Source organism: Parasteatoda tepidariorum, chromosome 5 (genome assembly GCF_982258835.1).
Source record: "Parasteatoda tepidariorum strain Cologne lab strain chromosome 5, Ptep-v5.0, whole genome shotgun sequence".
Taxonomy (NCBI): domain Eukaryota; kingdom Metazoa; phylum Arthropoda; class Arachnida; order Araneae; family Theridiidae; genus Parasteatoda; species Parasteatoda tepidariorum.
In genome coordinates this window covers 59554134-59566944 of record NC_141759.1, presented here as the reverse complement: position 1 = coordinate 59566944, position 12811 = coordinate 59554134, and the positions used below count along the sequence as shown (strand labels likewise).

Sequence of the window (12811 nt, the reverse complement as noted above, 5' to 3'; positions counted from 1 at the left end):
ATGCTTGAACTTAGGATTTCTGATTTGAGTTTCATATTTCATTAAAAAGTATTCTGATAGCGTTCAAGCAAATATGAAACGCACAAATGAACCTGAAAATGAAATTAATCATTTTTTGTAGTTACTTTGATAACTTATAATAACCTTGGTATTAATGTTACTTTGGTAACTTATAATAAATTAAATTTCTTACCACATTCTGTTCTTTGACTCGTTCTCCTGGCATGACTAAGAGCAAACCTTCTAAGTAATCGGGTGCGACTTGATTAAATATGACTTCAATGTACAAATGATTGTCCAGCCTCAGAGGGTAATACCAAACGGACCGACAGAATATCAAGTAAAACACTTGACCATTTTTGAGCAATTCTGTCGTCACGTCCAAGATGTATTCCTCTCTGTTCAGGGGCATTGTGTAAGGATCTAGATTGAAAAAGAAAAAACATTTTAAATACGGTGGGGAAAAATACATTTTTAACAGTTCTGAAAACAAAAAGAATTTAGCAGCAATAGAAGGTAACAGCTTCTTTAACAATTAAATATCAATCAACTGATAGAAAAATATCAAATCAGTGGAGAGAATAATGTAGAAGTGAAATATTGCAACAAAAAAAATATCATTACAAATGTTTAGCTCCGAGGGAATTTTAAAGAAGAAAAAGTACAGTTTCATTTGTGTAAATGCCTCTTCCACAGCAGAAAATTGAGACTTTTTGCAACCATAGCAGAAAACATACATTCGTCCCATATATTTCTTTTAAACCGTATGTTTACACCACCCGAATTTCATTTCATCCTTTACAGCGATATGATTTTTTTTCATCCAATGCCCAATTGGAGACCGACATTTCGTCATATAAGCATCTGAAGGGCAGATTTGTTAGTCAAATTTTAAAGGGGCACCATATTAAGTGGGCCAACGTTGCACACACAGTGGGGATAGATAGTACAGAGAATGAAAGAACCTCCATGCCTTGCCCGGGATTCGAACCCAGAACCTTTCTTCCGCAGGGCCTGACCCTAAATTTGACCTAAAATCAAAGATGGCGAGGGTAGAGGCATCTTGAGATGTTACTGTCAACTTGTATTTATAAAAATGTATGGCATTGCATATCATGAGTAAATAACAGCCATTTCCCATAAGGTTTAAGAGCATTGCCTACTTACATTTATAAAAATGTATAATATAACACTAATCCTTACCTGAAAGGTTTATGATTCAACCGTGAGAAGAGAATGAGTCTTAATTGAAACTTTGGTGCAGTTTATTGTGCCGTTGAAGGCGCATTAAGTGTATTAAAAGTTTTTTGAAAAATGTTCGACAGTAAAATCATATTTAAATGAACTTACCTCCTTCTACTATACAGTATAATGAAAATTCTTCCATCTCCAGTTGATTACGAACGTTCAAAATGGTACAAATTTCTTCGATGATATCTTGAACAACTGTCGTAGATTTCGTGTTGATGACTCGTTCTGTACCACCAGGAAGTCGATATATTTGACGTTTCGAATTCCTTCCAGCCTGAAAAAAGGAAAACGATGAAAATTACAATATGAGCTGTACAATATTTTATTTCAAAACTGTCGTTGAACAGCCGACCCAATTTTGAGTTTACCAATACCAATCTATGCTCAACTCCACAGCCTTATAATTTTGAACCTTGAACCCAATCCAAAAGACAAGAGAACTCCTGGATCAAGTATTGAGAGAAATTAGCCTTCGTGGAAGACTTTTCGATGGAACTAATCCGCATTTGAGTTGCATGGAGAAGAAAATCACGCACGTTCAGCTTGACGGCAAAGGGAATCTAAAACCTCTACCTAACTCAGTCTACCACTGAGGATATTTTTCGTCAGGACTGCTATCGGTGCGAGAGGGGTGCGGAATTCGTATCTACTAGCCATCGCTGGGATTCGAACCAGAGTCACCTCATTGGGAGGCGAGCTCTATATCCCCTGAGCCAACCACGGCTCTTAACTGTAGGGGAGAGTGGGGTCAATTGTAACATTTTTTACTTAACTATTTTTAACTAACAAAAAATCCAATATATTATTAGTATTAATTGACAGACGAGTAAAGTAGACTATCCTCTACTAGAAAAAAAATAAATACCTAATTTTAAATGTTATTATATTAGTTATTAACAATTTTTGACAGTCGAGCACTTGTTACAATTGTCCCCACTTACGGGGTCAATTGTAACAGTTCATAAATTCAACTAAAACATAGTTAATTATACATAGTATCATAGTTGTGATATATTTCTTTATTGATTAAAATAGTAGTGATATTTTAGGAGTAAAAATAATAATGAGCAGAGACCTAAAGGGTTAAGATTCTAACTTTAAGGGATTAAAAATTTAAATTTATGCTGTGAAAGGTGACAAATAAAATAATGCACATGCAACATAATATAAATGGTATAGGAAACTATTGGTGGTTCTTAAAGAGTTAAGTAATGGTTTGTAAACGTAAAATTATTTATTTTCAGCTGTTACAATCGTCCCTTTACTTATTGTTGCAATTGTCCCCAAGACGCCATTTCAGCTTCATTTGTTAAAAACAATGCTAGTTAATTAGCAAAACTAATCTTTTTTTTATTGAAATGTTAATTAAGGTGTCCACTTACATATTCGGTTACTAATTTTTATTTGTTTAAACAAAATTACTTTGTTACAATATAATATTCTAATACCAAAAAAAGTACTTGCGTGGCGTGAAAATATCTTTTGTGATCTAACTCTTTCAAAAGTACATAAAAATGATTGCCATCAGGGGTGTACATGTAGATTTATTAAATACACCTTGTGCGCCACCTAGGAACCAAATCTAGAACCCGACACTCGAAATTTTTGCTCTGTTACAATCGTAACCTGTTACAATTGACCCCACTCTCCCCTACAATATGAATAATTCACCTGAAGAATGAAATTGATTTTAAATTCGCACGATTAATAGTGTTTCTAAATTAAAGTTCTGTATTATTTTTTACGCTAAATTCAAATTGCGGTTTTCTAATTATTGATGTCAAAAGAACGTTAAAAATAGAAATTCATAAACGTTGAAAGAAAAAAAGTTGATTTCAGATAATTAAAGCCTTTTGGGAAAAGTAACTTTTTAATAATTAATGCAAGATGATTTAAAACTTAAATTTAGATCGAAGGACATGGTACTCATAAGATTTAGGCTTAAAGTTTTTATTTTTTATTTTCTTTCGTCACACCTTCCCAATAATAAATTATTGGATTTAATGTCTGTGCTACTGCAGATTTATAGACCACTAAATCGACATAAAATAAAAACTACATAACACTTTGATATCAAATAAAACTTTCTTTAGGTTAAAGGATGTTGAATTCAAGTGCCATTTATTTTTTGGACTGCTTAAATAGCTCTTACGTATAGTTCCGCTCCCTAAAATATTATTTATTCTGCAATAATGATAATAATAGGGAAAAAAACCCAGTTATTTCGTTAAACGTACAAGTCCATTGACGTAACAGAAAAGTGTAAATCTTCCAATCCTAAAGTCTCAAGTTCAAAACCCTTACTAGCCTATCATTTTTAATCGCTATCAATCATTTTACTGTCCAGGTAGTTTTCAAAATATATTCAAGTTTCATTTTTGCTCAAAGATAATGATTTTAAATTCTATGGAAGAGAGAATTCTCCATTTCCTTAACTACAGGAAATAACGTTAACTTAACGTTTTTCATTATCATTAATAAAAAATGTTTCCGTTTTTGATAAATAATTATAACAAATACAGACTAAATTTTTAAAAAGAATTAGAAATCTATAGTACGGACTATTGATAAACTGTATACCTTTAAGGGTTCTAGCGTAAAAAAGGATTCCAATTCTTTCATGTTAACCGTAAGAGAATTATTTAAAACCAGAGATTAGTAAATATATTTTTAAAAACTTTTAGTTTCATTTTACTTTTAGAAATGTAATATATTTAACATAGTTACCAAGATTTAAATTTCATAGTAAGTATTTTTAACTTTAAAAAGCTTTGAACTTCAAAAAAGTTTTCGAATTACTTACAACTTTAAAATTTGATAACTAGGTTCTATAAACACATTTCAATGAATAAAATGAAGAAAAAAAAGTTTTCAAAAATAGTAATCATTTTCTTAATAAATAAGGAAGATTGCATTCAGGGAGTTTTCATATGTTGACAGGGACGTAGAATCCCTTTTCTGCCCCTTGAGGCAAACAAATTAATTTTTAGAACAGAAATTAAAATGGACAAATTCATATTATTTCAGTATTTTACTTGAAAATAATAATCCTACTAATAATAATGAAAATAATACTAAAAAAAAATAATAATCAATACTCACTGATATAGCTGATATTTCTTCTATACTAGGTACATTTTTGCGTCCGCCATATTTGAAAGTTTTTCTTAAATTTTGCAAGCACACCATAGCAGTTCCTGTAAATAATTAAGATATATTTCAATAACTTCTTTTACAAACGTGCTGTTTCTTATTAAATGGAAAACTGCTGCTAAGATTATGTATTAAAATCTGTTCTATTTTTTTTAACAATGCTATTTCTGTTACACAGTGGTTTTACTTCTGTTAAATAAATGCGTTAATGGCGGCCTCCAACAAAATTGTTTAAAAATTTAACCTTTTCCTGCAGAAGACATTAGAGGATTTTTTGGTCTGACAGCACAGTAGTAACTGCAACCATTAGAATGCATGGTCGTAGATCATGGATGGTAAGTTAAGGGATGCTCTTAAGCCCCAAGATGTTTCAATTGTTGTTGTTAAAAATTAGCAGCTATTTAGAAGCAAATACACAGTTTATCATTTCTTGTTGTTTGTAATATTTTTGGAATGAGTGGACCAGACACTGTGCCGGAAAGGTTTAAAGGTGGTTTTAAAATCAGACATAGTAGATCAATCAATCAAAAACTATTAAAGCTTGACAGTGAAAAAAGGGAAAAAAAGAAATAATAATAATAAAAATAACAAAAAACTGGAAGAAAAAATAAACGAAAAAAAGAACACAATTTTTTTAAAAATCCGGAAAATAAAAGATATAATCTTTTCATCAGCTCACACGATTATATTCGCAAAAAAGAGTGCTTTCTAATATTGCATCAATATAGCTAAAGCAAAATATATCAATACAATAGTGTGAGAAGCACTCAAAAAATTTTACAAAAAAATTACAACAAATAAAATAGAACACAAAGTAAGAACACAATAAGTAACTCTTTTTTTTGTGGATATAATCGTGTGAGCTGATGAAAAGATTAGATCTTTTATTTTCCAGATTTAAAAAAAAAAAAAAAAATTCCGATTTTTTTTTTATTTTTATTATTATTTTCTTTCCCCCCCTTTTTTCATTGTTCTGTAATTTTTCCCTTGTCTTCTCTACATTTTGAACTTTATATATATATATAGAACCTAAGGTAGGTCTGAACCTATCTAGATATTTTGAAGCAAAATCTAGACACTTCAATCTCGGTGCATTTTCTAGTAGAACCATGTTCTAAAGTAACTGCTAATACACAGCCTATATTTTAAATACTAATTAGTTATAGTTAGATATAGGATAAGACTTAAGGTAGGTCTAAACCTATCTAGATCTATTGATCAAAATCTAGACACCCCAATCTTGGTCCCTCGATGCATTTTCTAGTAGATCCATGTTCTGAAACAACTGCTCAAACACATCCAATTCAGAATATGCGTAAGTGAACATGAGAAGATGTGAAACCTCATTATTTCATCCATAAGAGCGTCACTACAAAATGTAATCTCTTTTTTTGTTTATAGAAGTCTCAGTTCATGCTTTCGGAAAAATGGTCTCAAAACTGTCAAATTATGATTAAAAAGTTAAATTATTTAAAAGTTTCACAATGGGTGTTTCCCTTTGATATAAATGAACAGCTTTTTTTTATTAACATCGATTACACAAGTGTAACTAAGCAGTGTTTAAACACAAATATCGTGAAGTCAATATCGTCAAATCAAAAAGACATAAATAAGAACTAGGTGAGTAATAGGCACGAAGAAGGACAAGGTAATATGCAGATGATGTACCATGATAAGCTCGACGTTTGTCATAAGCGGCCGTTTCTAAATATTTGAACAGGTATTGCTTCAAGGCATCAGAACATTCAAAGTAGGCAGCAACTATAGAAAACAGGCGCCATCCACGTTGACAACTGTCTCTGAAACGTAAATAATGAGATTTCAAAAAATAAATAATTAGATACATGAATATGAAGTAAAAGTACTAGTTAAACAATCATAATTTGACAGGATTCAACACCAAGAACTTTTTTGAATTTCAGCGCTAATGCTACTTTAATAAGGAAAAGGCTAATTCTTTGCATAATTATTCAAGAAATATGTGAATCTATTTCAATGCTTAAAAGAACGAAAAATATCTTTAATGGAAAGACATTAATTTTCCAAATTTTTTTTACATATGTATACATAGATATTTTATGATATTATTTATTGGAAGGCTCTGCCATCATATGAAATAGAATAAAATTCATTTTGTCATGAGAATTTTTAGGCACTAAAAAAAAATTTTTTTTTATGAAGGAGCTTCGAATAATACCCATTTTAATCATACATATATTTGTTTCCCACGTAGTAAATGTACTTAATTTTAATAAAAAAAGAATCATTACAAAAATACAGCTTTCACCATACTAAGATACATGGTTACAATTTCTCGCATAATTATTCAAGAAAATTGTGAATCTATTTCAATGCACGAAAAAAATCCTATTCAATGAACGAAACAAATCTTTAATGTAAAGACATTAATTTTCCAAATTTTTTTAAAATATGCATATATAGATATTTTACGATATTACTTATTTGAAGGCTCTGCCATCATATGAAATAGAATAAAATTTATTTCGTCACGCGAATTTTTAGGCACTGAAACTTTTTTTTTTTTAGGAAATAGCTTCGAATAATACCCATATTAATAATACATATGTTTGCTTCCCATGTAATAAATGTACTTAATTTTTGTTTTAAAGAATCATTACAAAAATGCATGGTTATAACAATAAAGTTTTAAGTACTAAAACCTTATTTTCCTTAGGAGAAAGCTTTGAATAATACCCATTTTAATTATACATATATTTGTTTCCCATGTAATAAATGTACTTAAGAATTTTTTAAGAGAATTATTACAAAAATACAGCTTTCACCATACTAAGATACATGGTTATAACAATAAAAAAGCTACATTAGATCCAGGTACGTGATTGGGTACTGATTGCTGTGTACTTTGAAAGTGGCAAAAAAAAATTTAAAAATTAATGCGCTATTATTTAAAAAATGGAAACTACATAATTAAACTACATAATAATAAAAGTATTAACTTATTAGCAAAATGCAATTTTGACTTATTAATACTTAGTTCATTTTAGTACCATTGGGGATAAAATGTACCGATATTTTGTACAAATAGCTTTGTCACAGTAAAATAACTGTGATAAATTTATTTTGAAAAATACATATTTCTTACATAATAGAAAGTCATTTGCAAGTATTAATAGATCTTGCTATGGACGAATGAAATAATAGATCTTGCTATGGACGAATGAAATAAATGATTGTTTGTTTGAAAGATACTAACACAATTTGCACAAAGAACTATTATAATAAATTATTGCATAAAAATAATCACTTATAAAAATTTATTTAGCAATTTAAAAAGAAAATTGTTCAAAGCGATACAAAAATAAACAACTTACGGTTTAGGACTTTTGTTGTTTGTAGTTTGCTTCATAAGTTGACAATATACTTCATCCCTAAGTTGAGGATATTTATGGCAAGTCTGTTAAAAAACAAAATAACATTTACGAATAAAACATTAAAAACATAAAGCAAATCGATTATACTTCATTATGAAATCTATACATAAGTTTCAAGTCAAATAAAGCATTGTTGGAAACATCAATTTCAAAAAATTAGGTAACTACAATAGTTTTTCGATTAGACTAAATTTTCTCCCGTTTTTACAACATGTTTTTACAATATTTTGCAATACAATTTTACAATGTTTTTACTATATTTTACAATACATGTTTTTACAATACGTTTTTACAGTATTTGTTTGAATAAACGTACAACTTCAAATACTCCAATAATACAAATCAGTAGAATACTAATAATTAATAGAGTACTTACTACTAATATTGTATACACACAGTCGACTTCTGATTGATTTTTTGTCATAGGATAATCTCCCATGTACCTCATAATAGCTACAGAAAAATAAAAACGATTAAAAACTTTAATATGCAAAATAGTGTAATAAAAGTAATATGTTTGTGATTTTTTTTCCTCCATTTTTGGAGATACAATAGCCGTGAATAATTGAATAACTTAACTGCGTAAAGTTAATAAAATATCGTATTTTACTTACCGATAAAACATTCTAAAGCTAACTTGTTAAGCTCAGGTGCTTCAAATTTGAGCAAAGAAGCCATTAAAGGAGACTAAAAAAAAATAAAGAAACTCTAATTGATAGTAATGAACAGATTACATAAACTTTTTCATGGCACAAAAAATTACATTTTAATATTCAAAGTGGCACATAAATATCACTGGATACATTTTTTTTGTTGCTTTTTTTTCATGAGATTTTTTTTTTTAAAACGTATCTTACATACTTTCATAACGTCGATTTCAAATCTGCGATCGGTTTCTTGCTCCAAGTTACAATTTTTTCTAAAATGACATTTTTAGGAAATATACAATTTTAAAAAAGTTGTATATATCGGGAGATCACACCGATGTTGCGACACTCTTCTGGGGGAGTTGAGGCATATGATCTGGATTACAATTGCATAGGACCCAATGCCCGAAAATATAGTCATACGCCACTAGGGGAGCTTCCTCTATTATGAACTGTTTCTTCGTACGCTTCCAAACAAGTCATAATAGGTGAAGCGCCCTTAGCCGCGAACGACGACCTTTCGGATAATGGGTTCCTGATGATGTCCCCTAACTCATCTAGAAGTTTGTCACAATATCTATGTGACCCTCTGTTATTTATAACTTTCTTAATCTTGTACATTTCAATTAAAAAATAGACAAACAATGCCATTTTTTTTTTAAAAAAAAATCTGTAGTTTTGGAAGTAAAACTAATTTCAGATTTGAAATTTCCACACCCGAATTTGGCAAGATCAAATATTTGTAAAAATGCAACAAAAATGCGTTCCCCAGTCTAACATGTAGGCATTATGTGCGAGTATAATCATACATCATAGTAGTAGTTCATTTACGTCGCACTAGAGCTGCATAATGGGCTATTGGCGACGGTCTGGGAAACATCCCTGAGGATGATCCGAAGACATGCCATCACAAATTTGATCCTCTGCAGAGGGGATCATACATCACACACATATGGTTAAAATCATTTATATATTGGTATAATTCTGTATGGACGCATACATTAATATAAAAATGGACGCAACTTACCTTAGTATATTTAACCATATCTGCAAGCTCTTTCCACGTCCAATCTGATGTGTCTTTATCTTTTTTTCCCTTTTTCTTTTTGGTTTTTAAGCTCTCTATTAGTTTGATGGAACCTCTTATAGAACCATCACGCGTCCGTAACATTTCATATCTGCAAGGAAAATTATTTAAATTAAGATTATTATTTTTAATTAATTTAGGATTATTGGGAAACGATACTTGAAAATAATAATTTATGTTATCAAACTAGTGTCGTTATCCGTAGTGCTTCGTAGCAATGCTTTATCGTGTGCGTAGTTAAAGAAAAAATAATTATTCTCAATAACTTTTGATTTTATGATAGGATTTACAGTGAAGTTTCTCCTAAAATCTCAACTAATTTGATTGACACTATTTTCTGCTCTTTATTCATTTCATTCTTCCGTCGATTTTTTTTTTAAACTTCTTTTTACTGAGTGATTGAATTGTTCTCTCTCCTTTTTTGCAGATTTTTATAAAAATCTGCTCATCTGAATTAATAGAGCTATGGGTAATATACTCGTTCTTTTTATTTATTTTCTCCAAACTTGATTTTCATAAAAATGTGTATTCGGACAAAATAGCGTTGTCAGAATATTAAGGGGCAAAATTTTGCGTATAAAAAATATCACGAGGACAAAATATCGCTGTTAAATTCCAAAATAAGTACTTACCAGTGTATATATTTCTCGAACACGGCGACAAAGAAAGTCCTCATTTTCCCGTTGGCAAGAAAGAATTAAAATATCAAGCGTGTGAGTTGACATAAGCTTAAAAGCTCATGACGGCTCACATGGTGTCATACGCTTTATCGCTGTAAATATGTACGTCACAGATAGGCGTGCACATAGATTTATTTTAGTACAGATACTATATTAGTGCAGATTTATTAGAAGGTGGGCTAATAATTCTTCACCTGATTTTATTTACCACTATCTCGTTTGACTCATTTATTGACCACTAGCTCATTACCTCGCATACTCAAAACTTATGTGGATTAGGTATGTCAACAGAAAAGTGTTACAAAAGCAATTTTGTTGCATTAAACATACCCATATTAATGAGACTACTTTATGTAGTTTTTTCTTATTAATATCGTTTGTTGACCCCTGAAAATGTCACTTATCTGCTTCATCAAGCTCTTCATTTATGTAAGCAAAGTTTTTTTGATTGAAAATTTTTTTTCTGACTTTAATTCTGAAGTTATCAACAAATATCATGAGTGTGAAAATAGCTTCCCACCGACATTTAAAAGTTATTTAATTCGCTGGGAAATATCCTTCCCACGATTTTATAAAGAATTAATTTATCTACTAACAGCACCACGCTATTGCTGCAAATGTCGATTACTTCGATAACGTATAAATTAAGATTTTCTGTAGCACCAAGCATTGACGAAATTCGCAAATAATTTCAAATTTTGGCGAGAAGAAATTACCTAGTTCCTAGACAGAAAAGGTTTATTTTTATTTTCTGCCATTTTTCTTTAATATTTTATATCGTTTGTTAATTTTTAGAAAATTAGTATCTTCAATAGGAATTAAAACATTGAATTGTATTATCAACTTTTTGATAATAGCCATCGTAATTATCAGTCAAATAACAATTTAAATTAGGTGACATTTTTTCGAATTAAACTTCAGTTTTATAAATTATTTTCTTAAAATTGAATGGATTAATTAGTTGAATTAAAAATGCAACAATAATTAACAGTTACAATGCAATTTTTTTAACAAGAAGAGATTCTGTTTTGATGTATAAGAAATTTGCTTGCAAATTAATTATACATACTCTTTTTTATGAACTAAAATTGTTTTTTATGAACTGAAAGTTTTTTTAGGTACCAAAATGATTTTTTTAATTTTTTTTTTAATCAAAACCGAAATGGTTTTTAATCAACCAAAATGGTTTTCGCTGTACTAAAACGGTTTTTAAGGAATAAATAAATGGTAGAAACACATCACAAATGCCTCATTATGTATTTGGTTGTATAAAAAAATGTCACAAGAAAAATTTTATATACTTCGTTTTAGGCAATAATAAACCTTGTAATATCCTCGAAACTAGAATTAATTCAACAAATTCTAAAACTAACCAATATAAAAACAAACTGCATTTATAAACTTGTTTCCAAATTCCTTTCTTATTAACACCGACAAAACATCGGTATTTTGATCAATAAATATAATGAATATCAGTACAATTAAAGTAATTAAGTACTTGATGAGTTATAATTTTCACAATCAATATTTTCGTAAAAAAAAAAACTTTCTTGAAAATTTTAAAAATAAAATTATTTTCTGTAAAAAAAAATGAGTGATTTATTTTTAAAAAAATGCTCTTATTGCATTATTTCAAATTTTTATTTCAATTATTCACGAAATTGTGCTAATTCAATTCAAAGACAGAAAATTCTGTAAATTTACACAAAGTGGAAAAATGATTTCCAAAACAATTTAATTCAGCAGACAATTTCAAAACAGCATATCTTACACAAAATAAAAAATAAAAAATGCTAATAATAATAAAAGCAATTTCAAGTAACTTTTACCTTAATAAAAAGCGAGATGAAATCTTTTTTTCAGAAAGTAAAAAAACAGATATTTTATTATGTTAAACACAGTATGTAATTTACAACGCAATTTATTATTGCAAATGTTTATAGCAATGTCAGAGAAATTCGAGAAAATTAATGTCAATTGTAATTTGTTTTATATTGATTTATTGAGTAAATAACCGAAAAAAATTTAATTATGAGTATTAATAATTAATTTGTTATAAAAAAATATTACTTAAATTTTCGTTTTATTTTATAAAAGGAAATTAAATCAAGTATGTTTTGTAAATACAGTAAAAAAATAAAAACATAACATGTCAGCTTTTTGACCTATCTAAGTAATAAAATAAAGCAATAAAAATATTTTGCAATATGATTTAAAAAATAACACCTACTTAGGAGTGAAATATCCTTTTTTTCTAAACCAAGAAATTACAGTCCACATTTTTCCTTAATCCTAACATTTAAACATAATCTGCGCCAACGCACTACGCAATTCTGTGGAATACAGTTCATTTGCGATAATTTTGCGTGCTAATAATTTTAAATGACACCATTGACAGCCGGTTTGAATGAAAATATGAGGAAGGAAATGTAGAAAAAAATAATTACGAAGAAAGTTTACTTACTTGTCTAAGCTTTCTCTGAAGTTGAACAAGGCAAATTGCAGAAGTGATTTGGCGTCATTGGCTGGCTGTGGCGATTGATTGACCTCATGCCGTCCTTCGCCAACATCAAAGTTGTC

General features: G+C 29.2%; 1 protein-coding gene across 1 annotated transcript in view; it reads right to left on the bottom strand.

The window, feature by feature from the left end:
• Positions 1-12811, bottom strand: part of Myo10A (unconventional myosin 10A) — a 261697-nt gene that overhangs the window by 8403 nt on the left and 240483 nt on the right. The window contains exons 48-56 of the mRNA XM_087164029.1: positions 12696-12811; positions 9492-9642; positions 8432-8504; positions 8194-8270; positions 7758-7840; positions 6073-6203; positions 4354-4448; positions 1351-1525; positions 194-423 (exon numbers count right to left, since the gene is read on the bottom strand). Coding sequence (XP_087020155.1) covers positions 194-423; positions 1351-1525; positions 4354-4448; positions 6073-6203; positions 7758-7840; positions 8194-8270; positions 8432-8504; positions 9492-9642; positions 12696-12811 — 1131 coding nt within the window. The remainder of the gene's footprint in view (positions 1-193; positions 424-1350; positions 1526-4353; positions 4449-6072; positions 6204-7757; positions 7841-8193; positions 8271-8431; positions 8505-9491; positions 9643-12695) is intronic.